This window comes from Centroberyx gerrardi, chromosome 15, assembly GCF_048128805.1.
Source record: "Centroberyx gerrardi isolate f3 chromosome 15, fCenGer3.hap1.cur.20231027, whole genome shotgun sequence".
Lineage (NCBI taxonomy): Eukaryota > Metazoa > Chordata > Actinopteri > Beryciformes > Berycidae > Centroberyx > Centroberyx gerrardi.
Genome location: NC_136011.1, coordinates 9,909,264 through 9,937,218, shown reverse-complemented (window position 1 = coordinate 9,937,218; position 27,955 = coordinate 9,909,264). Strand labels below are relative to the sequence as shown.

At 43.6% G+C, this 27,955-nt stretch overlaps 1 protein-coding gene across 2 annotated transcripts; it reads right to left on the bottom strand.

The window, feature by feature from the left end:
* Positions 1 to 461: 461 nt before the first annotated feature.
* Positions 462 to 27,909, bottom strand: LOC139914947 (striatin-like). 2 transcript variants are annotated; one of them, XM_071903385.2, is made up of 18 exons: positions 27,603 to 27,909; positions 15,858 to 15,961; positions 13,662 to 13,735; positions 12,591 to 12,638; positions 11,774 to 11,852; positions 10,663 to 10,836; positions 9,362 to 9,497; positions 9,089 to 9,251; positions 7,707 to 7,817; positions 6,067 to 6,210; positions 5,788 to 5,924; positions 4,923 to 5,098; positions 3,911 to 3,958; positions 3,682 to 3,803; positions 3,388 to 3,555; positions 3,129 to 3,269; positions 2,392 to 2,580; positions 462 to 2,078 (listed from the first exon to the last, which is right to left on the bottom strand). In XM_071903385.2, exons 1-18 carry the CDS (start codon positions 27,813 to 27,815, stop codon positions 1,909 to 1,911), a joined length of 2,397 nt encoding a protein of 798 aa, XP_071759486.1. In that variant the 5' UTR covers positions 27,816 to 27,909; the 3' UTR covers positions 462 to 1,908. The 2 variants fall into 2 exon arrangements, with proteins under 2 accessions (XP_071759486.1, XP_071759488.1); XM_071903387.2 differs by lacking the exon at positions 12,591 to 12,638.
* Between the last annotated feature and the right edge of the window lie 46 nt (positions 27,910 to 27,955).

Genomic DNA, 27,955 nt, shown 5'->3' with positions numbered 1-27,955 from the left:
GAAGGCCATGCAGTCCTTCCTAATCAACAATATGGAACAAGGAATTAGACAAAGGTGTTTCAGACACGAGGACAGAGGAGCTTTGCAGGTTGCTCAGTACATAACCTTGTATGCAGTGATGGCAAATCATACATTTGCTTCTCAGGAATGAAAGCAGTTCCTCTCATCACTCTTATTTTCTAATAGTGTGGTTGCTTTTTACGTAGCAGGTATTTCTTGGTTTTGTTGAAAGAGTATTTATGATATTCTCCTTGTTATGTCCTGTTTGTACATATGCATATTAAAAAGCCTTTCGCTTATAATGTTCAAATACATAATTGATCAATATTTTATTGCAATTTTTAATAAAATAATGAAAATGAAGAGAACACAATGTGGTACTGTTTTCTATTGAATCATTTGTGAGACATTTAGTGACAATTCTGAAAATTGATTGATAATAATGAAAGTAGGACCCAAGGTAAGATTTTACAGCAGGTTTTATTTTGAACAGACTTTCATATACAAACCAGTGACTGAGAAAATGGCTCATTTGAAGCTGTACTGTACATGTACAATATCTTGATGGATTTGTATTAGTTTCCTCCTCACAGAACTTACAGTAAACTGCAATCACAGGTCTGGGTAGTCGGGACATTCCCTTCCCGACGTTTTGGATGCATCACTCATATTATTTCAAATAGTCCTATAGTACTGCACTAACGTCCTGCTAAACATTGGACTACTGTAAATATCTGGACATGATACATCACACTGTAGTCAGGCATGTCCACACAATTGGGGAAAACTACATACAGTACAAGCCATTCAATTCAAACGAGAGCAAACTGGCCAAAATCAATTGGTTATTCCTAAAATGGACATCTATATCCAAGTTTGAATTGTAATCATATAACCCAAGTGGTTTACTTGGAGACATATGTTTGTAATCTTACTTCTGAAGTGTACAGTTACTTGAAAATCTAACAAACAGGCAATATATTTAATGGTCTGTATCACTCTGCCAGCTTTGCTTTGAAATGCACAAAACTGATTCCCCAACCACACTTATCAAAAAGGAGCACTCAAACTCACGCTGCACAATAAGTTTTTAAGACTGAATATATATTTTGTTTATTATAAGTATTTGTAATTTTACATCCAATGTTTTGTTAAAATGGACAACATTGTGACAACCAGCTCCACCCCCCCGCCCCCCATTCCCCAAAACAAGCTTGGTAAAATAACATTTTCAAGACCTTTTTAAAGCAAAGGCACATTTGTCAATAAGTGTTTTAAAAAGGAAAGCAAAGGCAGGCCGGCAAGCAGAGTCGGTCTCGGAAGCGAAGAAAAGTGAGAGGCTTCCACGACAGCTCCGGCGAGCCTTCAGTACCCCACGTTTCTGGAACAACACAACACAAAACCTGACTTGGAGGAAGGGCCCTCGACCGCACTCGTCTGAGAGGAAAGGTCGCGGGCCAGAGGGATTCGGGGTGAGCATGAAGTCATAGGGGCAGAAGACCGGCTTGAAACCTCGTTTCTCCGGTCCGCACTCGTAACACTTGTCCTGGCCCTCCTAGCTATGGAGGGCGAGCTTTAGTTTGTCTGTGTAGGTGCCGGGGGCCCTGTGGCCGGTCACACCCAGGCCTGCCTGGATGGTGGATGGGGACTAGAGAGCCGTGCGCCCGTAGCAGTTCTCCTCCTAACTGGCCTCCCAGCTAACCGTGGCCCTTTCTGCGAAGAGCCTGTTTGAGGCTAGTGGCTACAGAGTCAGCCAGTCCAACAGGAAACCAGTGGCCAGAGAGGGCTATGTTAGGGGGGACTGGACCCATGCCTGAAGGTCCTTCCCCTCCTGTGTCTCTATTGGTCCCTGATCTTGGGGAGGTGGTGTCAGAGAGCGGGGCTGCAGGGCGGGAAGGCGGCTCCGCGTCATACAAACACCTTGGCGAGAGCGTCTGCCCCGGCACTGGCAATGTAGCATTTAGACGGATGAAACGCCACGTCGTGAATCGACTCCTCGAACTTCTTTCTGTGAGCCGTGAACTCCTGGATGCAGGTTTTACTTTCCAGGTTCCACAGGCGGATAGAACAGTCATGACCTGCGGAGGAGAAGATGAGTTACAGGTTAAAGGGGGTAAATGGGGGACACAAAATAAGAACTGAAGGTATTTTGATAACCTAGGATAGTGCAATCAGTAACAATCAGTAACTGCTTTCTCCTAAAGCTTGAAACTGACTTGGATCTGTGGTATGATATGTGCCAACGTACATGTCGCACATGGATATGTAGATTCACTGTCAGATCATGTGTACTTTGTCTGAGGCAACAGATCTGTCAATACACTCGTGGATGAGAGGAGATCGCGCTGTTAGACAAAGCTCGACAGTAGCAGTTAGACAGCAGATACTCACTGCCCGACATCAGATACAGTCCGTTAGGGTCCACAGCTAAGCTTGTGACGGCGTCCAGGTGGGCCACCATGGAGTGGATCATCTTCCCTGTGTTGTTGTCAAAGAACTTGATGTGTCGGTCCTCCTGTGCAGTGATGGTGATGGGAAGGGTGGGGTGGCTGAGGACCTTGTTGATGTGACAGGGTGTGCCTGGTTCAAAACAGACAACCGCATTACACTTCACACAGTAGCAATTTGGACTAATTTAACCTACAGTCAATCTGATTATCATGACTAACCAAGTTGCCTAAAAACAGAAAAACAAAAGCAGGCTTAATCGATGGCTCTTTTCTTTTGCATGGCCAAAGAAGACGACCCCTATACAAGCTTAGTATGTTTACAATACAAATTGCAATTTTTATTTATATTGATGATCCATGAAAATGCAGTTTTTATGCTGGCAAACCTATAAGTTAAATTTAGTTACACAAGTATTTATTTTAGGTTAGGCTGATATATCAGATAAATATTGGCATTTTATTAAAAATCAGATCCCAGCCAGTCAGTGTCCTTTGACATGATGGATATCACACAACACATTTGTTTGAATGCAATAATTTATCAATACTACACCTGTTGTCCAGTACATCATCCAACAATGAACCAACTAGTCATTTAATTGTTCCCATCCCTATCATACAGTACATCAGGCTCAACCCAATCCAGCCCCTGCTAGTGATCCTTGACTCCAAGTCTACCTGGCTCCAAAGTGGACTCCAGGTTGAGGACCAGCTGACGGGTCTCCATGTTGAAGAGGCCAATCTGCCCGCTGGTGAAGGACGTGACCATGTGGGCCGGTTCACTGCACACCAGGTCTACTGAGGAGGGCACTCCCAGTTCTGGTGTAGGGAAACACACAGGCGACTTGACATCAAACTCTTCCAGTAAAGCAAACAATTAGTGTCATGAAAAATCATAATACAAGAGTAAAGTCTGTGTATATATATTTATCGGTACCTTTGTTCTCGTTGAATACAGCAAGGGCGGGGGAGGTGCTGTTGGCGTCCCACAGCCTCACGGTGCCGTCTGCGGAGCAGGAGAGGAGGCGCTGGTGGGCGCTGCTGTACACCAAGCCCCACACCGAGTCTGTGTGTCCACACAACGCCCCGCGCAGCACTGACGGCTCTGGCAGAGAAAACACAACAGGAACCAGGTCAGTTCTCCTGGTTTGATCTGAATATCCTCAGACCCAAACAACTTGGGAATTCAGAATATTGTATGAAGGATGAAGATGTTGGATGACGTCGTTACCGTAGGAGTCGTAAGGGTCGATGTTGGGATTGGGAGTGTTCCAGCTTTGGATGGTCCCGTCAACCCCTCCGCTGAAACACTGCTCCCCCGTGCTGCTCATGACCACACTCAGTACAGCCCCCCTATAGGTAAAACACCATATTATCAGTGATGATTTAACAATACTTCTAGTCTATTGAACCAACTCTGAAATAGAAACATTGTCTTTATTCATGAGAGATGTATTTACCTGTGGGCCCTGAAAGTGTAGATCGGCTCCACATCTAAAGAAGCACTCCTGTGGAGAAAGAGAGCGCTCATCAATTTTTTAACATACAAAGGCAAACAGCCGTAACTGCTTATCGTAATAAATTCCAACCATAAATGCTATTAAATTATATACTATTTACTTCTGTACCAACAATCCAGGGAAAGGAAAAACTCTGAAGTCATTTTTTGCACAGTTGCAGCTCTTTGGCTTTGTGGAGCAGAAATGGTGTTCAGATCTGTTGGCTTGTTTTCTGATAAAGCCATCACTAGGGTTGGGAATTGCTAAGATTTTATCAATGTTGATTCCTTCACGATTTCCTTATCGGTTCTTTTCTTGTGTCGCCTTCAAAGCACCCAAAAAATAAGTCTGTAACTGAATTGACTGAAATTCCACTACCAATCCCAAATGAGATTAACAGAAGATTATTAGCTGTTCATGCCATATAGGGTTATTATCCTAATACCCTTAACTCCAAAATGACTCCAGCCTCCAAAACTGAACACACATCACACAACTGTACACTGAGTGACTGTGAGGTTGTGACATGACATGGTGACGCTCTGGGAGCAGAGTGTGCACAGTTCAGTTCTCCACCACATGGGGGCAGTTTCCTTGTAGTTAAAGTGCGTAGCAGTATAGTGACAAAGAGGACAAGCTACACTCTTCACTGAAGTGTAGCTGCACTTTGGATCTGTTCTTTCTAATGCTGTCATGCTCGCTCTGCTGCTTCAGCTACACCGAATCTGCTCCCACGCTGTGGAGAACTGAACACACTCTGCTCCCCGAGTGTAACTGTCTCCCAGGCACTAACACACAGCAGATGAGGGGCGAATGGACAGCAAGTCAATATGATATTAAATTAAAAAATTGTGCATTTTTTCCCATTTAAGAAGGAGCAGGAAATCGATAATGGGAGTCAATAAGGCAAATATGTTTCGATCCCAACCCTGATGATCACACATCTAGAGGTATTCACTGAAGACATCCTTACTTTTTGGCAGGAGCAGTCTTTTGCAGGTTCCACATCTTGAGTGTGTGGTCCTCTGAAGCTGTGACCAGGACGGGCTCCACAGGGTGGAAGGCCAGACCACGGATCCCGTCAAAGTGGCTCCGCAGAGTGAACTTGGGGTTCCACGTCTTTCTCAGCGCATCCTTATTGTTGCCGATCTGAGGAGAGGACATCTGATCAGAACTGAATATTGTTGACAGCGCTAGTAGCTTCACAACATGTAATTAGTAGTTACCAACTAAACTGCATTTGCAGTAGCTTTATGGTGGTAAATTCAAATTTGGATAGTGTTTCTAGTAGTTTTTACTTTTTTTGAGGTGCACTGAACTACTGCAAAATACCAACTATTTTTGGCTGTAAAAAAGAAAGGAATTATACCCTTTCATCCATTTACTTACTCATTTTTCATTTGTAATAATCTTGCTGCCAACCTAATCAGTGGTATTTTTTGTAGCCATGTGATTTGTATTATAGGACACTGCAGATGTAAATATGATCATTTTATACACAGTAGTTCGAACAACTTTTTCTAAGTAACTTTAGTTAACAAAACTTTATTTCTCCTGAGGGTAGCTTCGCTGTAGTTCAAGTTCTCCCAGTTCAAAATAACTGGTAGCTTGTAATACTACACTTTCATAGCAGCTTCCCCGGGCAATGTTAATTAATAATAACTGTATGATGTATGAATGCAAGTTAAGCTTTTAGCTGGCGATGTGACTAGGCGTCTTTGCAGTGGAGCTGAAGTAAGTGGGAAGGATACATCACTCAAGGCTGCAGGCTCTGAAGATAAGGTGAACAGAAATAGCTTTCCCCAGAGAGAAATCCATCGCCCTCCTGTGCTACTCACGTCATACGCCAGACTGTCGGCCTCGTTGGCCACGGTGAGCCCAGCCAGCTCCCCCAGGCCCAGCTCGCTCTCCATGGCCTCGTCACTGCCCATAATGAACGACTTCCCTGAGGTGGGAGGGAAGGTCAGCGCCTCCACTGGGGAGAAAAAGCACCCAACACGGTCAATAACTAACAGCACGGTTACTAGGGGTGAGGGGGATTAGATGCTTTCATTTAAGATCACCCTTAAATGCAATAATTTATTCAACTTGAATTTCTGCTCGAGACTCGTAGGCACCTTCATCTGTCCGGTTCGCATCGTGCTCGTTGAGCCGGGCCACGCTGGGCCGGGCCTGGGGCGTGGATGGAGGCTGCATGTGGGACATGTCCTCAGCATCTCTCAGGTTAGCCAGCATGTCCTGCAGCTTGGACCGGTTGGGCCCTGTTCAACAAGTCAGGTAAACGGTGTTACCACACGAATATATGGTGATGGAGAGAAAGAAAAATCGAAAGGAGGCCAAAAATATGAGAAGAAAAGCAAAATGTCATGATAAAAATGAGAATACTCTGAAAGAAAGCATACAGAATGAATAAGGAGAAAAAGAAGCATTAAAAAGGGAAGAAAAATAGATGAATAAATTATAAGCTGTAGAGGGGAGAAAATGAAAGTGAGACAGCAGTGGAGAGTCCTTGTTAGATGAACTGAAAAAGGAGAGTAAGAGGTTTTCGAGAGTGTGGAGGCAGATTCATCTTTAGGACTGCAGGCTGCAGATCCTTGAGATCTCAGACCATCAAGGATTATTTAATATGCCAATTATGGATGCTTTATCCAAAGCACCTTAAAGTATCATGAGTGCAAACATTTTAGCGCAGGTGGCCCAGAGAATCAAACCTTAACACCCTGGTGCCAGTGGGCTATACCCGAACCATCTGCCAAAATTAATAAATAAATAAAAGAAATCCCCCACATCCTAACAGATGATCTCCCTTCACACACCCACAAAAGTGATACAGCGTGAAGAACAAAAATAGAGCTGTGCTGAAAACGGAGAGGGAGAAAGCAAAGTGAGGAAAATGGTGATGCACATAAATGGAATAAAGAAGAAAGTGTGATGAACTGTTAGGCAAGGGCTGTGGGTTGTTGATCTAATGATTCAACCGCAGTAAAAAAAAAACAGCAGCAATGCAGAGCTTGGGCCTCGCAACAATGTGAAATCTAAGGGCTCTCAGCCTTTGAGAGGCTCAGTCTGAAGAGGGCTATTATTCTGAGTGCAGGAGTATTCAGTTGAGTCACTTCACTGAGTCACTGAAAAAGCTTTTATGGGAATCAATCTACAACAGCAGCAGAACTATTTACTACTTTAGTATGAACATGGCTGACAGATGATGATGATAATGGTGATAATTATGTTATAATGACTGGAGAAGATACCAATGTAGGGAACAGATGATTGTAGAAGCTAGTACTAGTCCAGATGGGAGACAGATGGACTTGCCGTGGAGACTAACACTGATATTAATCTCTGATATTTGAGCGTGTGGACAAGATGGTGTTTTGACATTAAAGCCAAAACATTCAAATGGGGGACAAAAGCATGCAACATAGAAACATTGAGCATTACATTTTGTACGGGAAGGGAAATAATGGTGACACTGGTTTTGTATGTACAATGCAACACATAGTACAAACACAAACACATCGCACGCATTCACCAGCAGACAGAGGCGACATTGTATATGAAATGACACACAGGACAGAGTTGAGGACAGAGCCGTGCCAAGTAGAAGGCGTAAGGAGGAGCGGCTAGAGAGGGAGATGAGAAAAAGAGTGAAGATGTTTGCTCTTGATTTGAGGCTTTTTTTTGGCCGAACTCAGGCTCAGAAAGTCAGGCTCTACAGAGAGAGGAGAGGGAGGCAGCAACGCCCGACAGGACTTACTCTTCACCCCCTTTTTCCCCTTGCGCTCCTTTCTGTACTGCTCCTTGAGTTTGGTTATCAGGCCCTGGTCCACATCCCAGGCCTCAGAAATGGGACCCTGCTCGTCCTTCTCTACACAGGGGGACAAAACCAGACCGAGAGGCTGTTGAGGCACTGCCCTGGTCGGGGCTCAAGTGGCCAGGCAGGGTGGGTAAGGTGCAGACACCTCTCTCAGACTCATACTCTCCTGGAGGTTTTTACGCTTATCTTGCATTTCCCCCCTGCATCGCTGAAGCTTGCGGACCAGACTCAGCTGGGTAAACTGCGCCCAGAGTCCAGTCCAACAGTTCAAGAAGAGTTCAGAGGGGAGGTAGAAAGCCTCAAGGAGAGTAGTAGTAGGCCTTTTGGACCTGAGATGAGCTTTTTTTTCTTTAAAGAGACCACCGCCACCACAGTGAGATCTGAATCCCGAAGTTCATTCTGACCATGAGAGGCACAGAATTGACTTCATCTAGAGTCACTAAATGTGGCAGCGGACTCTGCACTCTCAGCCATCTCTTTTGATCTTTTTCACCTTTGTTTTCTTTTGTACTGAAGAAGTAAGAGTGGTGGGAAGGAATTTGATGCCAGCTGGGGAGTTCTTTCATTTGAACATTTGGATTCTCAGTTGTGAGAAATTCTACTTCTTAATAATCAAATTGTTGGATACCCATGAATCACATGATATAGGTCAAATACAAATTATTCATTATAGGTGCATATAATTACTCAAATCCATGTCCAAATACAAAGGAACACCTCAACGTGACATCAAGACCTGTTTTTCTGGCTTTAGTCTGAGGATCTGTAGGACTCATGTCACAGACTCAAGGGAATCAGGTTGATTTGACGACACACCAACACAGGAGTGGAACAGACATTGTGGTCACAGGCTGGCTATGGGAACACACAGTGGAAGAGATCACAAACTATGGGTTAAACAGAGAAACTCCAAGCATCATGATTTATGACCACAGCATGATATGTGAATGATGGACACGAGGACTCCATGAACAGTCGCCAAACTATGAGCAGATGTCAACTTTGGACCGGAGAAACGGGCAAATCATAAGATTAAGACATAAACAAAAGAATTAGCGATCTTTTCAATGACTCTTCAACTGCTAGGATATATTTCTAGGTAAATAGGAAACTGTTGGAATGACACGTTTCAATCACTGTAAGAGAAAGGAAATATGAACTTTCATACATTTGGTACCTTACTTGCTTTTGACAGTAGTAAATAAAAAGTGTTTTCCTGTCCGATTCCAACCATGCCCTCCATGCCCTGCTCTGAACAGACCCTGTAGCTGTACTCTCAGCAGTCCCATCATGCCTCTGGCCCCCCAGGCCCCATGACTCACCCCAGTCCGTGCCGTCCCCCGTGCCTCGGGACTCCGGTGAGGTGTCCATGTCGTCGGGGCTGGACAGGAAATCGAAGCCCTTCAGTGCCTCCTCTGTGTCTGGGTCCTCGCTGGTGTCCATACTGGCGGGCGATGGTGACGAAGCGGGCTTCTTCCTCATGATCTGGGGAAGACATAGGGGGCCGATACAATGATGAAACTGCAGATGGCTGCCCCCTCCACCCCAATTCAGCTTTGTATTAGCGCAGAAAGTGAAAGCCGAGGTTTTCTTACCGTCCTGGATTCCATGATCGTCCTGTCCTTCCCCTCACTATCCTCATCCTCATCTTCATCACTGAAGTCAGCTGCCGCGCTCTCTATGAACTTGAACGCCTCCAGCACAGCGCTACTGTCAGAGAGCTCCGCTTTCCTGTTAAAACAAAATGATGCATGCATGAACATATGGTCGCAATTAAAATGTGTAACCGCTCATGTGTCACACAAGTTCCCCCTTACTGTATAATGACATTGTTGTACGTGGACAATCTAGCGGAAAATAAGGCCGTAACAAATACATGAAGGCAACAGCTTGCATGAAGACACAGAAAGCATTTTCACTCAGACATGATGATGGGCAAGCAACTAGTAAATTGTCTCATTATCACATTCAGAAATGATCTCACCCTATCCCTACTGGGTGCATCTCACACTGGGTGCCTCTCTGGGATATATGAAAGCATGATGGGCATGTTAGTAACAGTATGTGATCGTGTCCCTTTATCTCTCATTAAAAACGTATGTAAGGATGGTATGTAACTTCAGTCTTCAGTTGACAAAACAATATGTTTACAGGCTGAGACTTCTATATTTCTGTGTTCATAAATGAGGAACTACAGGTAACTCTAAGTAGGTTTTTTTTCCCAAAAAACATGGACATGGATTTCCTCAAAGATATGTAAACTATGGGACTCATTTCTATCTGCTGTTTTTATCATCCAAGCTGTTGTAACATTAGAGTAAAATAAACTACTGCATAATATGATAATGTTATGCCTGAAAGCAGACTGGTACATGGTTTATACATATATTGAAAATATTGCAGAACACCTGACATAAACACCAGGTATTGCTATTCTATACTGCAATATAGTATGATTTTAGGCAAAATCTTTATGTGGTCTTTAAATTTAACAGACTGATGTCCTTTGTTTTGTTTTAATAAATACTTCAAGTTGGAGGCATTTTTACACACAGTACAAGTCCGCCCTCTCCAAAGCCTCTCACTAAATGAATGCTTTACATCCTGGTTTGGAAATATGGTCAAGACCCATTACCTTGTTAGATTGCATGGATGTCTGGCGATACGTTTTTATGGAAAGGGAGGAAACTGAACTTGACACTTTGAACTTGATGTACAGAACGCATTTACAACATTGTGTGAAGGCTTTGTGTTCGCACCACAATGAGTCAATCAGCCTTGAAATGTACATAAAACAGTACTTGGGACTCATCGCATCAATACAAGAAAATAAAGTAAATATTACATTATATAGCTGTACTGATTCCCTGCACCACTCTTACTGGAGAGCACTCACCCCCTGGTGCCCATGCCCTTTGTTGATGAGTCTGTCCCGTTGACCAAAGGCTCAGTACTGGTCTTTTCACCTGTTCTCCCACCTCCTCCATCCCCAGCCAGGCCCAGCAGGGCTCTGACCCGCTGGGACTTCACATCCAGGATGGTGTCTGTGTAGCCCACCTCCTGCAGGTACCTGAAACAAGTTAGATGAACTCAAGGCTAGTTGCATTTGGTCTACATCAAAATGCCATGTGTTATGAATGGAATGTGGAATATAACCATTAAGTGCACAGAGCATTATTTACGAACGGTGAAAATGCTTAGATAAACTGCTCAGCAATGAAGATGCTGGAAGACTGATGTAAATGAGTTTAATAATGCTGTAAAGGGACTATTAAGTTGATTCTACTTTTACAATATAGTTGACAATAGTTAATCTACTATAAGTCTTTAAACAGGCTCACAGACAAGCAACAGTACAGTACTTGTTGCTGTCAAATGTGTGATGTCCTCTGGCACTAGGCTAGTTACCAATGTCAGCATGTGCAGCGTCTCATCCTATATTATCCTGTAGGGACTGACACAGCAGAACATTATTGATCTGCCGCTTGACACAGGCTCAAGAATAAATTGGCTGCCTCATCAGCCGGAGTGTTGGGGCAGATGATGTGTGAGGCTGCCTGATGGTATCTGGGATAAAGGCCTGAACCCCGATCATTTACAGAGACTGACTGGAGAGTACGATGAGCAGATAACACGCTCCTGAGCCTGCTGGGTACACAGGAGAATAACCAGAGAGGGTAGTGACTTGTGCTGCCCAGATGAGGGAGCTCTTCTCCATAGTTTTTCTGGTCATAGCACTGCTGGCACAGCAGTATACTTAGTTCACAGATCCCGTTATGTCTGGCACCCAACAGACAAAGAGACTGACACCAGTAATGCAGACCAATGTAGCTGGGGGTCTTTTAACATCCTGGTATTTAGATACAGTACATCTTAGTGAAGTGATATTCACCTATGATAATGTACTGTTATCTGCAGCAGTTGGGTTGGGATAATTGGGATATTGGGATACTGGGATCTGGGTCGGGATATTGTCATGTAAGGATAAAAGCCTCAAGTATACTCACTGTCTGAGGAGCTGGCGGCCTTGCTTCCACGACAGCTGATTGTTGAGTGATCCAGGGCCCTCGTTCTCATTGGCCTCATCTGGGGGAGAAGAGGACACAAATCACAGCTCCACAAACACACAGCCACTGACATTAATTCCACTCTACAAACAAAACCAGAACATTCCTGTATCACAGCATCAAGGCAACTATGCGCATTCAGCCCTCAGTTGCTTTCACTAAGTCAATAGAGGATTATAATTAAGTAAAAGGGGCTGTTTGAAAACTGGATGAATCCTCCATTGCTTCTCTTGTGCCACTGAAATAACGCTGAAATATAAGCTTGGTTGATTAATGTCAAAATAACCTCCTACCCCTGCAAGTATGATCAGTAACTAAGCTCTAACCAAGTCATCCTCTTGTTAAATTGTTGGGTTTGGACCTAAATCAGCATTTGTGTTACCATCTGCAACTGCAATAACTAGCCTATTCCTAATGTTTACATCCCAGTGGGCACTTATCAAACATTGCAGATTGCTTATTAAAACATTGCAGACAGTAGCAGTGGAAACAGAGGAGAGCGGATTTAAAACTCATTAGCAATGGCTCTTCCTTGGTGCTAAAACAAGAAACAGCCTTGGTCATTATGGAACAGTTCAATATTTAATGACGCATTCCAACACCTTCAAAACGGCTGTTCTCTGCTCTAACCAGGTCCCATGACATACTAGAAAGAGCAACAACGTGTGTGTCTGTGCCTGCAGCATCTAGAACAGCATAGTCTTTATTACTGTCTAAAGCACCGACTGAGCAAACAATGATGGGATTCAAGGCTCACTTTCATATTCAACATCGTCAGCACTCTGGTGGCGAGTCGGCTGGGATTCTAGCATGGGGCAGAAAGTCGTGTTAATAAAATGTAGATGGGGTGCGAGTGTGTATGTGTGTATGCGGGGTGCGAGTGTGTGTATGTGTGTGTGTGTCAAGGGGTTGAGTTGGCAGGGCAAGGAGAGGAGGTTGCCTCAAAAGTGGGTCATGCCTAATTCAGGAGGGTGAGGAGCGGGCAGGTGCGCCACCATACGTGCAACACCAACCCCCCCGCACCCCCCCCGCCCTCCCATCCCGTCCCCTCCACCTAACACCTCTCCCCCACATCTCCCTCCTTCATCAACACTTCAAGGGCTCTGGTGCTTTGAACCGCCTTCATGAATAGAGATGAGGATGGTAAAAAGGGGAAATATCACAATCTGACTTAATGATGGGAGGGGAGTTGAACATCCGAGTCCAATTATACTACAATAACAGGAACAGGTAGCGCACTGATCGGATATCGGGGCGATACCAGGGTAAATCATTGAATCCTGTGTCATATGTTGATGTCAGTAGGTTGGGTGATTGTACAGGGCGGTGATTACAGCGTTCTTATTTCTTCATTAGCTATTATAGTGTTTTGTTATGTTGTTTGTGTCGCAAATTAGGTGCTACTGTGACAGTTGAAGTGTGTGTCTGTCAGATATTAAAGCAAAATGTCTCAACTCTCTGCCTTTTTCCACACAAAGGGGTCTTAGATGTCTTCAAATGAGTAAAATGGATTATATTTCAAATTCCTGTTACATGTACCCACATGAATGGTCTAAATCTGTACTATTCTCTAAAAGTAATGGATCAAATCAGTGTTTGGTACAGGCTGACACTTTTAGTAGCTTAAAAAGCTGAAAGTGTCGTCTCAGTGCATCCACAACACCTCTCAGGAAATGACACTGTGATGAAACTATTGAGGCAAACAGGATTCAACATGAATGCAGCCTTCACACACGTACCAGTGCTGTCGCTTGAGGTATGCGAACACAACAATCACAGTGATTTAGCAAGGAGAAATGGAGGTGGTTCTTTGTGGTTCCATACTTACCAGAGTCGTAGCTTGGGGGCTTCATGTCACCTTGATTCAACTCTGTCCCATATTTTAACTTGTGGTACTTTGCTCTGGAAGTTAAAAAAGGGGAGGTACACAAATAAGCAAACAGTGCTGATCAAAAAGGCTTAACAACAAGCTATTTAAAAAACTCATTATGCATGGCATCTGCATAGGCTTTGAAAGTCATCTCACCACTAACTTGCACTACTTACCACAAACTCATTAGCTTGTTTGACAGAGTGGCTTGTATGCCTGAATCAACTGCAGTGATTCCATTCACATGCAATTAGGGACCAATGTAGAAAAGCGGCAATGTGTGGCGTATGTCTGTTTTGATTATGTCCATTTTGGTATTCTCTGATGACCAAAATAATGCAGTTTCTCCCATGACTGCACACATCGATATCAGTAGAATAGGTAAAGAGTAGATACCAGGAGAGCTTGCATGCGCGACAGCTCACATAGTCCACACCACTTCCCCAGTGATCCAGAAGAAGCACCCCCTCAAACCATCAAATTCCTTTTAAATTGGGGACATCCTGCATTTCAGAAGGCCATTCCCGATATTGCTTTTAGATACCCTCTGAGACGTGACCTGTTGCTAAGCAACCGGGGAAAGCGGTAGTCATTCTAGGTTAAGTGTTGCTCCTGAGGCAGAGCCTGTGGTGATATCACTGGAGAACAGTAGATAAATATACACCACTAACAGCTAGCGGACGATTCCACGCATAACAGACCTAATGATGATGTTTCTGACAGAGCAAAGGTAAGGAAAATTTAACTACCCTTTAAACAGACTAAAGGAACGACAGAGCACTAACCTATTTTGACACCTGTCTAACTCGGTTGTGTCACTGCCCTCATTAGCCTAGACAATCTCAGACTCCCAGCTCAAATTAACAAGAAGCCTGCAGTCAATCTTTTCATTTTTCCATTCTTAACCTTTATTTATCCAGGGAGGGTTTTGCTGAATACACATGCTCTTTTTAGCAATGCTCTGCCTCGCATTCATACAGTTCCACACATTCCCATCTGGTAGTTCAATACAACCGCAGCCTTGTACTGTCGGCCATGGAGGAGCTCTACTGGTGCGGTCAAAGGTTAAGTGCTGTGCTCAAGGGCATCCTCAGTGGTAGCTGTTGAGGGAGGCAAGAGTTGCTTGTTCACTTTCCCTACCTTTCCGGTTTCAAGTCTGCTTCACTAACCTTTAGACTACGTACTGAATCATGCCTGGCTCCTACACAAAGCCACCATTAAACCACACCTGTAGGGAATGGCCAAAACACTGTGAGCTACAGCTAACATTTCAAATTGCTGATTCCGAGCCACGCTGATAGAAACATTTCTTGTCATCCCTGTTCTGCTTTCTGTGAGCTAAGTTATTTGCATGATCCAGGACAAGTGATGCTGGCTGCGTGAAGTGTTGACATCATCAATATATCTCTGCTCCAGTGTGCAGCCATGCATCAAGGAGGAAGGAAAATGCAATGTGTGTCACCTCTGTTACCGCAGGGAAGCGAGTTGACGGGGCTGGCGCACGGGGAGAGTGAAGGCTAGGCAATTCTGCTGGTTTACTGGAGAAAGAAAGCAGCGGCGGTGACCTTGTCTTGCCTGGAGAGAGAGTTCTCCTCTCCTCTCCCATCCTGTCCCGTCCTTCCACTGAGGACGCTGCAGAGTCATCGGTATCAGACAGCAAACAAAGCCTTCCTGCCCACACATCCTCTCGCCCGGAGACATTACACCAGCTGCACTCCGGGGAATCTCTCTGGCACTCTCACTCCATTACTGCTTCTACTGACACCAGCTCAGACATAGCTCTAGTATGTGCAGTGTATAAACCAGTGGAAACTGGAATAAAAAAAAATATATATATTTTTTCCCTTTTACAAACTATTTTCCCTTTTACACACTATCAATTAATGATAAACAAACTTGATATGCTTGATATGCAGACAGTTGCACTCTAGAGTGTGTCTGCTCTGTGCAGGTGCAGCAGATGTTGAGCTGTTGACCAATCAGAATCCCACACTGCACTGCTTTTCCAATTTTCTCAGTGGGAGTAATTTATTTTTAGGAGCAGACAAAAAATGGAAACACTGCAGTTGTTCTTAGGTCCTGAGGGTGCATAGACGCTGAGGTATTTGTGTGTGGTGGGTGGGTTGTAGTGTTAGCAGGCGGTAAAGCACCCACCTCTCTTGCTTCAGGGCGTACTCCAGCATCTTGATCCTCCTCACAAGGTCCTTCTTCAAGTTCTCCTGGCCTTTCCTCTCCCCCTGTAGGAAGGCGATTTGGGCCTGCAAACACAAAAATAGGATTGCCAGGGCACAGTCTAAAGCAGGAGGGGTTTAAGTTGCTTTTATATATATATAGAGTCAATGCTTCCGGTATCTTGGTATCTTGGGCATGAGCTAGCTACATTAAAAAAAAAACTGCCTTAGAAGTGAACTGCAAAGACAATCTCCGTGAGGCATCAACATCTGAAGAGATCAGCCTCTGTAGAGACTGAAATAGGATGGTGTCAAATCAATATGCATGGCATGATGGGAAATAAAAAGACAATCTGTACAATTCTATTTTAATCTAACCTACTCATTCTCCCACACACCATCCGTCCCCCCTCCCTCCCTCTCAAATCCCTACCCTCTGCACACCAGTTTCTCTCTTCAGTAACAGGCAGCAGCTGTTGACGCACTCAGTCTGAGTCAGCATTACGTCGCAGGGTACCACACACACGCATGCACACACACACACACGCATACACACGCATACACACTTTTAATGAGCGTGGTAGAGCCCAGCTCAGAGTACAATAGCATCCAGGAGCTGCACCAGACAGACCAAACACACCAGGACAGATGACACATCTACCATACGGGTGAATATACTGTATAAATCTTACAGCAGGGTCAGATACGGTACGATTACTATTATTATTGTCACAGAACTCTCTAAATTTAGTTTAAATTTAGTTAAAAATTACTGTTGGTGCTAAAAGCCAAACACATCAGCCTTTTGCACTGCAAAAATATGTTTTTATTTAACAGTATGTAATGATCTATCTAAATCTTCACACATTTGTAAATTGCACACTGGACATTTACCAGCTTTTGCTCTACTTAAAGCTTCACATTTCATCTAAGTTTGTACCTTTAACACTGTATAGTTAAAGTTGTGTTCAGAAAAAGTCAATGATCACTGTGGTCATGGTAAAAGAAACTGGCAGTGGTATCATTACCACCGGTATCTGTTAATTTTGTTATTGTTTCTTAGTGTGGTATATAGCAATATTGGCCCAGCCCTAGTGATAGTCCGAGGAGCAGAGATCGACCACAACTAAATACAACAAAGCCTGTCCACGCAGTCTGTCCAGTATGTTGTGGGTTACAGCAAGGTAAAGACTGCCAAATGACGAGCGAGCCCTCCTCTCAAAGCTGCTGAGGGCTGCCTTGTTTAAGGAGAGGAGGATAAGCTTGTTGTTGTTTCCCTTTCAGCACCTCATCATAGCTACTCTTTATCCCTTAGACTCAATCTCTGTTGTGGTAAATCACTACTAAAAGTGGGACAGCAAGACAATGAAGCAGAAGAGGTGGACTTAAAGTGCCACTTAAGGGTAGAAAAGATATCTTTTAGAGTAATTGTTCGCAAATGCTTAAAACCTATTGTGAATCAACACAAATATGAAAAAACACTTTGAAATAGAGTGAACCATCAGTAAGCAAGAGTGACAGCAGACGCTTTGTAAACGTATTACAAACCAGCTGTCTAGCTTCAGACAGGGAATCCAAGTTTCCTCTTGGGATTATTTAGATAGTTTAGAAATGTTTTTTTAGAGTTCAAATTTCCCTCCTAAAACTACATATTAACATCTTGAAGGCAGTGAAATCTAGCTCACTTAAATCTTTGCGTTTCAGTCTGCATGCAGGGGATGGTGCGAGTTTGAGTGGGCTGCATCACAGTTTCTCCTGAATAGCACTGCTGCTACTGCCTGCAACAATGAGTCATGACAGCACTTCAATCCGCCTTGTATTAACGATGGGATTTCATACCATCCACATTTCTCTGCAAAGAAATTCAATCATAACAACCTGCTCTAACTCCATAGTGCCCTTAGGATTTAGGGCCCTGTCCTCAGTGTGACACTGTTCCCAGGCCGGTTATTTGTGGCTCTCCAAAATAATGCCAAAAAAAAGTGTCCAGTGTAAAGTGCAGTTGGCACCAATCACATGCCAGCAGTCTACATCCATGCCAGCAGTTGATGCTTTGAAAGGTAGCTTAGCTCAGCAGAGACATCACTTTCTCTAATACATTTATAGTCTGCAGTTCCTTATTCATCCTGTTTTATGTGCATCTGTGCTCAGCTCGATCCATACTAGCCTAATGCATTCTTGATCGACAAGAATGTTAACAGAGTTTGGTCTCCTTTACATGCATGAGCCAGGATCATTGGGCATTACCACATAAAGCCAAAACAAGGAAGAAAGGTCCTAAGAAAGTGCCACAGTACTGTGTGCTTTGCATAGTGGCCATCTAAATTATTTTTCACAATTAATACTGGAAGGTGAGCAGTACAATATAAAAAACAGACATGATTAACAACCACTGTAGCTGACAGGTATGAACCAGGCCTATCTACAGTGTAGCCTAAGCTACCAATATGGCCAACAGAATATGCTTTGGGTGGCATGATCCTGATATCTGAAGTCAGATGTGGCCCAAAACCTGATTTAGAAAAGAAGCCTAAACTTCACCAAATTACAAATCTGGTGCATTTATATTTATAATCTCAGCTACTATGTTGTAGAGTGGGATGGACAGAAGAGAGAATGCAAAAGCCCCAGCAGTCAGGGAGCAGTGAGTAACCCATTCATTTTTTTGACTGATCAAAACCAATTTATCTGGGTATACACATCAATGCATTAAAAATAAGCTTTCTTTAACTTCATTATATGAGAGGAGAAAAGTGTTGTAGATGACAGATGATGGCAATAAAGCAGACATCACTTGTATTTGGAGGATGGGAGAAGGGGCACATCAGTGGGCAGAAATAAGGCAGAAATAAGGCATATGGAAATATGGCATAAGGAAAATACTGCATATGGAAAAATATCAGTTTGGACAGGGCCAGACTGTGCGGCTCCCAGAATAACTTAGTCCGGCTTAAGTGGCTCCCGTCCAAAGATCCAAGTGAGGACCACTGCCTCAGGGCCTTGAAGCTGTATCATCTGCAACAGGCCGGCACAATCTACAAATACTAATTAATTAGGCTAATTGCAGAGCTATTTTCCAATAAATGTGTCTTGGTGTCCAGCTGGAGGTACTGAATATCACCTGTAAACTGTTACAGAATTGCAAATAAATTCACAACCCAGAACCTCCAGTAGAGTAGCATTGTTTCTTCAACAGATAAAACAGCTTACTCATGTCGACAATGAAAGCTAAAGGAAGGCCACAGTTCAGTTAGACAAAGTCCAACTGCAAGTGTGTCACGCCCAACACAATGACAAATATAGCCTATGAATAGGTTGCCAGGAGCTTGTTACACTGGATGCAACCAATAGATTGCCTCAGTGGATGCATCACGGCTCAAGAAACAAGAAAACACACTGACTCATTTTTCACTGTAGATGAAACCGATACATCTGTGTTGATTAAGATAGTAAACTACCATTCACTTCCTAATCCAGATAAAGCGCCGGCCCCGGAGCCCTTGGCGTCCTGCGGTGCCAGAGACAGAGAAGAGAGCGGCTCTGTGAATCTCTGGCTCAACATCTCTCCTCCATCAAACATTAACCTTGGGAGGAATGCAATGAGTCAACTCGGGCCATAAAGAGACACAGGAAGCATTTAATTCCAGGCCTCACACTGACTGCATTATTGGGCTGTTGGATAAGGGCTCCTTAGTCTGTCCCAGTAAGAGACATGTAGAAAGGGGCATCCATCTAGAGCTCAGGCCTTTTCAGAGACAGGAAAGGGAGACAGAAGGGATAGCCTAATGGCTAGGGAGGGAAATAAACACCAGCCACCGGCCAAATGCTGATCAGCTAAAGTACGTGTAAGTTTGTTTACTCTACTAGCCACTTTGGCAGGCAGTAAGTCATGGTTTGGGGGTCCATTTTTTACTTTAATACTCAATTAAATTAGTAAAATATGGAAAAGTGGTGGGTACATTTTAGAGACCCACAGCCACTTTGGCTGGTGAGCAAAAAACTTTTCATTTTTAACGTTTTCTGTCCTAAATTGTCATCTGAGAGCCATTTGAGGAGAAAAACATACAATAACTGCAATAAAACTGCAGCTGGACCAGTTATGCAAAGATATAGTCAAGCTCTTTTTAATGCAATGGTGAGTATCTCAAAGGGATACAAATTCAATTCGCCTGCTCACCGCTATTTAGTTTATTTGATGTCAGATGAGTTAAATTTAAGGATTCTTAGTCCAACAGGCAAGTGGGAGTTTCATAGCAGTGAAACTGTTTTCTTCAGTTTCACAGTCGCAGCACTGGCATGACAACGATTACATGTAGACATTCATTTTTGACAACGCATTGTTGGCAGTGGATTACATAGAACGTGTGAGAGTAAAAAAGAGAAAAATAAATTGTCACAGCCTATATCTTCTGATTCAACATTAATTTTTACTCATTTATAGAATGACGACTGCAAAACCACACACACTCCCACTATTTTCAACAGTGGGAAAGCCCAGCGGATCTTAAAGGAGTTTTGTGAATTCCAGACATGTTTTCTTCCAGACTAGTTTTGCGTCATCGCCAAAGACATCCGAAACACAATGAGGCCATTTAAAGTAGACACAGTGAACTCTGTGAAAAGACCAGCACATCTCAGCGGCAAGACTGAGCTCACTCCATTTCAAAAACAAATTCTATGGATATTCACACAACCTCAGGGCTTAGACACCGACAAAATGGTCACATATGCTGCAACTTGGGCTATCGTCAGGACTGAAGCAGGAACAAGGGCTGGAGTAAAACCCACATTTACAATGCAAACAACCTTACTTTCAATGAACACTGGGTTTACTCTCACAGTTACCACAAACCAGTGAACACCAAGATGGCCGACCTGATAACTAGCCAAGTACATTCCACACATTCCATTACACTAGTAGCAACAGACAAAAGCAGCAAAACAACAGAGGAAAGACAGAGGTGCTGTGCTACAGGAACTACTGTACAGTGGTCACAGCAGAGTTTTTTTCTATTTGTCAATAGATACTATCATCTCAGTTCAAAATAACATTATCGCCAAAACAGTATACACTAAGTAGGTTTATTAATTTATTAATATATACAGCAACTTTCAACAAAATTGCCCAAATTCCTATGACATTTCAACTTTTCTGAGTCATAACCACTGGTCAATTTATATTTTTATCACTTAAAGACTACATTTACTCAAAGAAATGTGTTTCAAATGGCTTTTGTCTACACTAATTTATGATCCTTGTAAGTGAAAGGTGTCCATAAAGTTTCCAATATATTGTCAATGGAGCAGTCTCAGAGATTGTTGCTTGCTCTGTATTCTATATTTGGTAGAGAGTTGCCGAACTATTGATTGATTTGTCCCAAGTAAGGCTGAGTTTGGGTGGATTATCCCTTTTTCCTCCCAATGGAAGTAAAATAACTACTAACTGTACTTCTACTCAACTCCACCTCACCTCAAGATGGCTAGGATCATTTCACTGGTTGCACAACCGGTCTCTTACCACAACCACTTTCTATCTTGGAGAATACCTAAACAGGGCTTCAAAGACGTTGAGGGCACATATTTATGCATATTACCCATTTCTAAGCCCAGTGATCTTAAAATCACCCACAACTGACCTGGACTGACTTGTAGGTAGTCAGACCAACTGCTGTGTTTAATCCACTGGTCCATTTTGCTATTTCTGTGCCTTAGAACTAATGCGTTACATTGTGAGAGACTGAAGAGCTCTGATCGCGGCTGGAGCACACTCCTGCAGACGAAGATATCGCACACAGATCCGCCCGACTCACATCCAAAGTCCTGGATTCACACTGTTCTGGTCAGAGTACGGTCAGTGAGACAGTGAGCAGCTCAAACCGGGATTTAATAAAGGATTCCAGCTCTGTTGTCTGGAATGCTCCAAGCTTTGTCTTTCACCTACAATACGGATAAAACAAAGATAACAGCCCTGTACAGCGAGGAATTGCTCAGCATAGCAGTCTGACCCATCCTTCTCTGTCCCTAAACCCTCAGAAAGACACCGATTTGCTGTTTTCATCTCATCACTACTTTCCACTTGAGCTCCATTTTACACTTTATTGTTACATTGCTGACATCAAGTTGACGCCGTGGTGCTACCTCGCAGGAGGTGCAAACAAAGACACTATGTTGGACTTGTTGAGGATGGGGGTGCTGCATCCCATGTTGCTGCATTAATATTACATGGGGCTCATGGCACACACACACACACACAGGCAGGCACAGAGCTGAATTTTTCAACATCAGCGTTTTCCCTGAGAAATGGGAGTGTGTGACTGCAAGGTGCAGTCGTGGCACACCTAGATTGATAACAACATCCATGGATTGTATTTATGTCTCATCATGGAGATAGCTGACAACGCCTTGGCAATCTAGAGAGTAAATATATACTAAGAGCTAAGAAGAGAAAGATCTAAGCAAACACAGATGCCAACAGCTTTGATGAGAAGAAATATATTATAGCTCTGGGCTTTCATTCAAAGAGTGATGTGGTGCAAAATCAGCAAATGGTAGATCTGACTGTTTAGGTATGCATTTCCTGCAAAATGTTATCATCTGTCTAGCCAACAAACTGGCCAAGTAGCTAGCCAATATCAGCAACAATGGGCATTTGTATAGTTTATTAAGAGAGAGAGGATTTATATTGATATGGCCAAGCACCTAAACAGGAGCCAATAATGCCTATATCAGAATATTAATGAGTAAGAGATGGTGAAAGGTAATGTACTCATGCAGAGGAATAGACAGAAACATCGTCTCTCCCTAAAGCCTGTCAACCCTCAAGACAGTAGCAAGCAGGCGGAGGCGCCCTTTGGCCTCTCCACAGTGTGTGTGTGGCACCGCAAGATAGAAAAGCTCAGTACCAGGTAACAGCCTGCTGCTCCTTTTCAGTACCTCTTTGGGATGTCAGGGCTGCCAAACAGGGCTTATAGTTCACTTTTTGGCTTCAGGTCACTATATCACAGATTTGACATGAACAATTATTAAAGCAATGGCTTCCTTGAGAGGAACATTTTCACTTTTCAGCATGCACACCTCCATAGAAGCTCAGGAGCAGTCAACCCTCAGGATTAACTGCCCTGGGGGTCCGCTATTTATTGATAACTGCAGACAGGCAGACTTCTTAAAATGTTAGATCCAGGATACATAATAAAATGATATTACTAGGGTCTATTTTTGCTTGACTGTAGATAAAAAAAGCATTATTTTTAGATAAGGTTTTTCAAAATGAAAAGAAAATGAGGTCCCCGGTGTATCCAGTTTTGGTGGTTGACCATTCGTAGACTTATAGAAGTATGTGTAAAAAATACAATTGCAAATGCCAAATGTTATTGTATGGTAAGAAAACACCGGTGTGCCATGAACAAATGGGGAAAACCAACTGCTAACACATACAGAGCCAGGCAATTTCAACTGGAAAGTACACAAGTTTACAACTCTGACAGATTGGCGACCTCAGATTTACTGTAAAACTGAGGGAGGCAGGCAACTCCGCGGCACAACCAGGCAGCTGTCCCGCACACCCACGTAGACAGATGAAGCCTGTAAGTGTGAATGGAGGAAGGAGAGGGGAATTAACAGGCCGACAAGGCAGCTCTACAGCATGGTGAAAGGCTCTGGTGTGATTCCAACAGGGACAGTGGAGCACAGCTCAGAGGATTAGGCTTTAGTTAAGAGTAAACATGGCTCCCTTCAGCTACTCTCACAGGAAAACCCTGGCTAACCCTTCTAAACTACTCACTACGATTTGTATACAGTAGAATATGTAGTGATATGCACTGCAAAGACTCCCCTCTTTGTGGTGCCTTGTTGAGTATTAGTGCAGTGTTTCTTAAAATTAGGGTTGAGGGAAAGTGCTGGACTGTTTCTTTGTGAGCAGTTATGTAGCATTAGTTTCTGTGTGAACTAGTATGAGTTATACGGTTTGCAGTCCCTGAAATTTTGTGTCGGTTCCTGAGACCAATAATATTGAGAAAAACAGTAGGCCTACATGGATACTCTTATTGAGGGAGCCTGTACTGTCTTGCTCTTTTGCACTCTCCCATTCTGAGCCACCCATTGAGAGGGCAAGCAAAAATAACTACAGCTTGGGGGTGGAGGTAGTATTGACCGAGGAATGACGGTGCCACCCATTCGGATTTCTGAATGCCACAGTATGCATATGTGTGTGTGTGTGTGTACGTGGCTCAGCGTCTTCCCCCTTATTGCTGCACCATTGAGCTGAATATGCCTCAGGCATTATTACCATTAGAGAAAGTAAACATGAGACCAAAATACATCTAACCGAGGTAAGCTATTTCTAGCAGCTTGCTCCACAATTAGCCAGAGTCTTATCAAACATGCATAGAAGCAGCTGAATAACATGAGCCACTTCCTCTTGTTCAAGTTAAAGGGGTTCCTTTAGGAATACAAGGAAGATTTCAACCCAGTAAAGATCAGCTGGTCCGCCTTTCACTCCACACCCACATGGAGCCACCTTACACCCTGAATCACCTTTGACCTTCTCCTGGTGTCAAATTATGGCTGCTGACAGATACTTCTGGGAAGGAGATACCCCCATCGAGCAGGGGTTTCCCCATGACTAGAGGGCTGATGAAGCACACTGGATCACTGCCTGGCCCACACAAGCGTAACTCGACTCAACCTCATCAATCAGGCCTGGAGAGGATCTGTGCTAATAAGAGTTTTAAAGTCTACGGCAGCGTGCTGTGTGTACTCCACTAGCTAATTAAAAATAAATACACTTAACTGGTGTGCCCTCACTAATCTGCCTTGAAGCCAACACAACTTGGGCTAACCTATCCTCCTGTTGCAGTGCCAAATTTAAGTAATTTTTAGTACCAAGATAACGTAGCACAAATAGAACTGAGCCATAAACTTTCACTATCGCTAATGAAGCAAATCAGCTTGAGTCAGTCAATCAATTGATTATCAATGACCACTCAAGTGGAGTCTAATCACGGATGACAGCAACCTATGCACTAGACACAACCAGCACAGCAGCAGATCTAGTCAGGCATGTATTGTGCTTCTGTGCCGCTCCAGTAGAGAGGAGTGGCTCCTAGCATGACCTAACAGGCTGGCTGGACGGCATTCCTAACAAACACTGGGGTTGGCCATCGTCCCATCCAGCGCCATGGGCCACAGCCTATGTCTTCCATGGCAACGTCTTCACAACCAACAAAAGCGAGAGAGAATTCTGGGATGAGAGTATTCATTGGTAAAGTGTATTCACTTTAGGTACAGTCATAAATCATAGATCATATGTAACCATATGAGGTAAATGATAACATGTCAGGCTGATTCTGTGATCAAAACATAAGTATGTGGCCGCCATGATGATGAAAACATATGTTGGACAAAGGATGAAGCGGAACGGAAAGAACATTGCTGCATGGTATCCTCCATTAAGGCTTTTAGCCCACTGGAACTTTTCATTATTCATACATGTCTATTTCCTTTCATTTTAATGAGTTTCTATCTTTTCTTCCTCGCTGAGGCCCTTTCACTGAGAGCTAATTCACCAATACTTTCTGTAAGTAGCAGTAGTCAAGTAACCTTCGTCCCTCAACAGCACAACAAGGTTACAGCCCCACGTGGATTTGACCAGCTTTTCGATATCCAATTCATCTTAATTGCTCAGCTCTACTGCAGCATTGGCAAAAAAGATATTAAAAGACAGAAAACAACAGCTGCTCGCAGTTGACAAAACACAGTAACTCTATTTACATCTATTCCTGCACAGTATATGGGGGTTCAAATACTGTTATGAATGAGCCAGAGGTTTAAAGTAGTTTACTGCAGTGTGAACAGTCAAAATAGCAACTAGCTTTACATTTACGGTAGCTGCACAGCAGTGGGAAGGTGCAACAAAAACAAGAACTCAAATTGAGCGCGCACAATTTTGCCGCCACAAACAAACCACCAAATAAGCCACTTAGCAGCCTCACTCTGCTTTGCCGCAGTTGCTGCTGCTTCACTGATAAGCACGCTTCAGGACAGGAGGCAGGAAGCTTAATATCACGGGCTAGATGAGGTTGATGACTCAAACTCCTACTACACTGAGCAGCCTTTACATCACCCATCCAGACACAATGCAGTGTCTCCCTTCTCATTCCTTTGTTAGTGGAGGTCAGTCCGCAGACGGAGCAGCCTGCTGTCAAACCCCAAAACTCAGTATTGCCCTCTTCTCTGCCACCCAACTTCTCCATTATGTGCCATTGTTCTGTGGCACTTGCCCAACAGCTAGGTGTACTGCTATGTCAAAACAAGAAGAACTTCTTTTCTTCCAACAAAGGGCATGAAAAGACTGAATACAAGTAAGCTAGATAGTAATATAAGTTGTAATAACACCTACTCAAATCCTGGCCAAAAGCATGGGCTGGTACATGTTGCCAAAAGTCAATTTCCTCCACTCTAGATGCTTTAAGTGTGAAGGGCCTCTCATGTAGGCTGCTGCTGATAGTTTCTGAGAAATGTCTCCTGGAATTAGGCTCAACTAATGCCACACACGCACCAGTTACTGGGGCTTCAAATTTAACAGTAATTGCCACAGTCAGAATTTGACCTGAAAACCATAACTCATCAAGTTGACAGGGGTTAACAACCTTTATACACCTGCTAATATAAAAATCACGTCAGTATACTCTGGCATAGCAATGACACCAAAGCAGTCAAAGGTAAGGCAAAAGAAAAAAGGGTAATGAAAAATAACGATTAATATAAAGTATGGAAAGTGAGATTCCACATAGACTTTGAATCCACAACAAAACTAGATTTTTAGAGTGAACCTATTTCTTGCTAGTTAGTGACTAAACATCACTAACAAGCCTCTCAGGCTGTGTCCTGTTTCCCTTTGGAGAATTCTGGTTCACAGCAGGAAAACATATGAACAGCTGAAAATGTGCATTGCTGGAGCATTTGTTGCCGTAAAAACGGTCAGGTCAAGTATTATCTCCAAGTATTAAATCCTCTCTCTCTCTTATCATCTGATTGGAGGGCCAAATAAAAACAGTGAGACCTTTATTGAAGGGTACTCAGAACTGGACTACAGACGAAATAGTACTGTTGATTTTCTGTTCACGAGTGGCAGTGACATGACAGCCAGCCAGATAAACATATACATGATAGTTTACTGTACATAAACAACACATACTGACTCTACAGGCTTGCTGTATGCAGTCAGCAGTGACAAAACCCAGTATCAAAGTTTGTGAAAGTTAATGTTTTATATTACATTAAATGTAATATAAAACAAATTAGCATGTGCATATAGGTAGGTCTGTGTGTGTCTGTCTGTATATGCTCCACACAATCTCTCTGGACAAACGGACACATTTACATTTTCCTCATAAATGTAGCAAGCAGTATGTCGTTTAATTAGACCTACTGTAAAGACACTACCCCCCTCCCCAATACACATTCTCTCAAGCGTGTTTACCACATCCGACATGCAGCAAGTAAGTTAGCTGTTTCAGTCAGAGGAAAGAGGTCGGCAACAGTCATCATGCAGTCAGGTCAGGGGGGCGCTGCAGCTCCGTTAGTTCCTGAGCTATAGCTAACAAGCTAGCCTGTTAGCCAGAACAATCAAATAGAGCAACTCAAAGCGTGCTACTAGACAGAAATAGCGCAATGCCCCGGTACCGCCACCAAATGTGGTCGTGTGTTCGTTAAATATGTTGATTTTCACCTGTAATTCGGCCCGCTCCACCTCCCATTGTGCTCTCTCCACTTCGAAACGGGCCCATTCGTGCTGCAGGAAGTGCAAGATCCCCGGGATACTGTATTGCGCCCTAGCCGCCTCCCCAGCGTCGCCATCGGGCAGCGGTCCTTTCCCACCGCCGGGTAAAATAGAGTTGTTATTATTGTTGAAGAACACGCCGGGCCCCGCCTGTTCGTCCATGGCCGGGCTCGGTGGAAAGGTCTGTCTGTTGTGTCGCTGATTCGAGTTACTAGATACCAACGGAAGGGCAGAGACCTATCGACGGCGCTCCGTCTCCTCGGCTCCGGGGAATGAACTCACTTTCTGACAGCTAGCTGTCA

Bases quoted from the DNA above. Each gene is read 5' to 3' on its own strand.
- LOC139914947 (XM_071903385.2), bottom strand. From the start codon at position 27,815: ATGGACGAACAGGCGGGGCCCGGCGTGTTCTTCAACAATAATAACAAC. The intron at 5,925-6,066 runs GTGCCTACGAGT...TTTTCTCCCCAG, and splicing joins TGCGAACCGGACAGATGAAG to TGGAGGCGCTGACCTTCCCT. The intron at 3,556-3,681 runs GTAACGACGTCA...TTTCTCTGCCAG, and splicing joins CGACCCTTACGACTCCTACG to AGCCGTCAGTGCTGCGCGGG.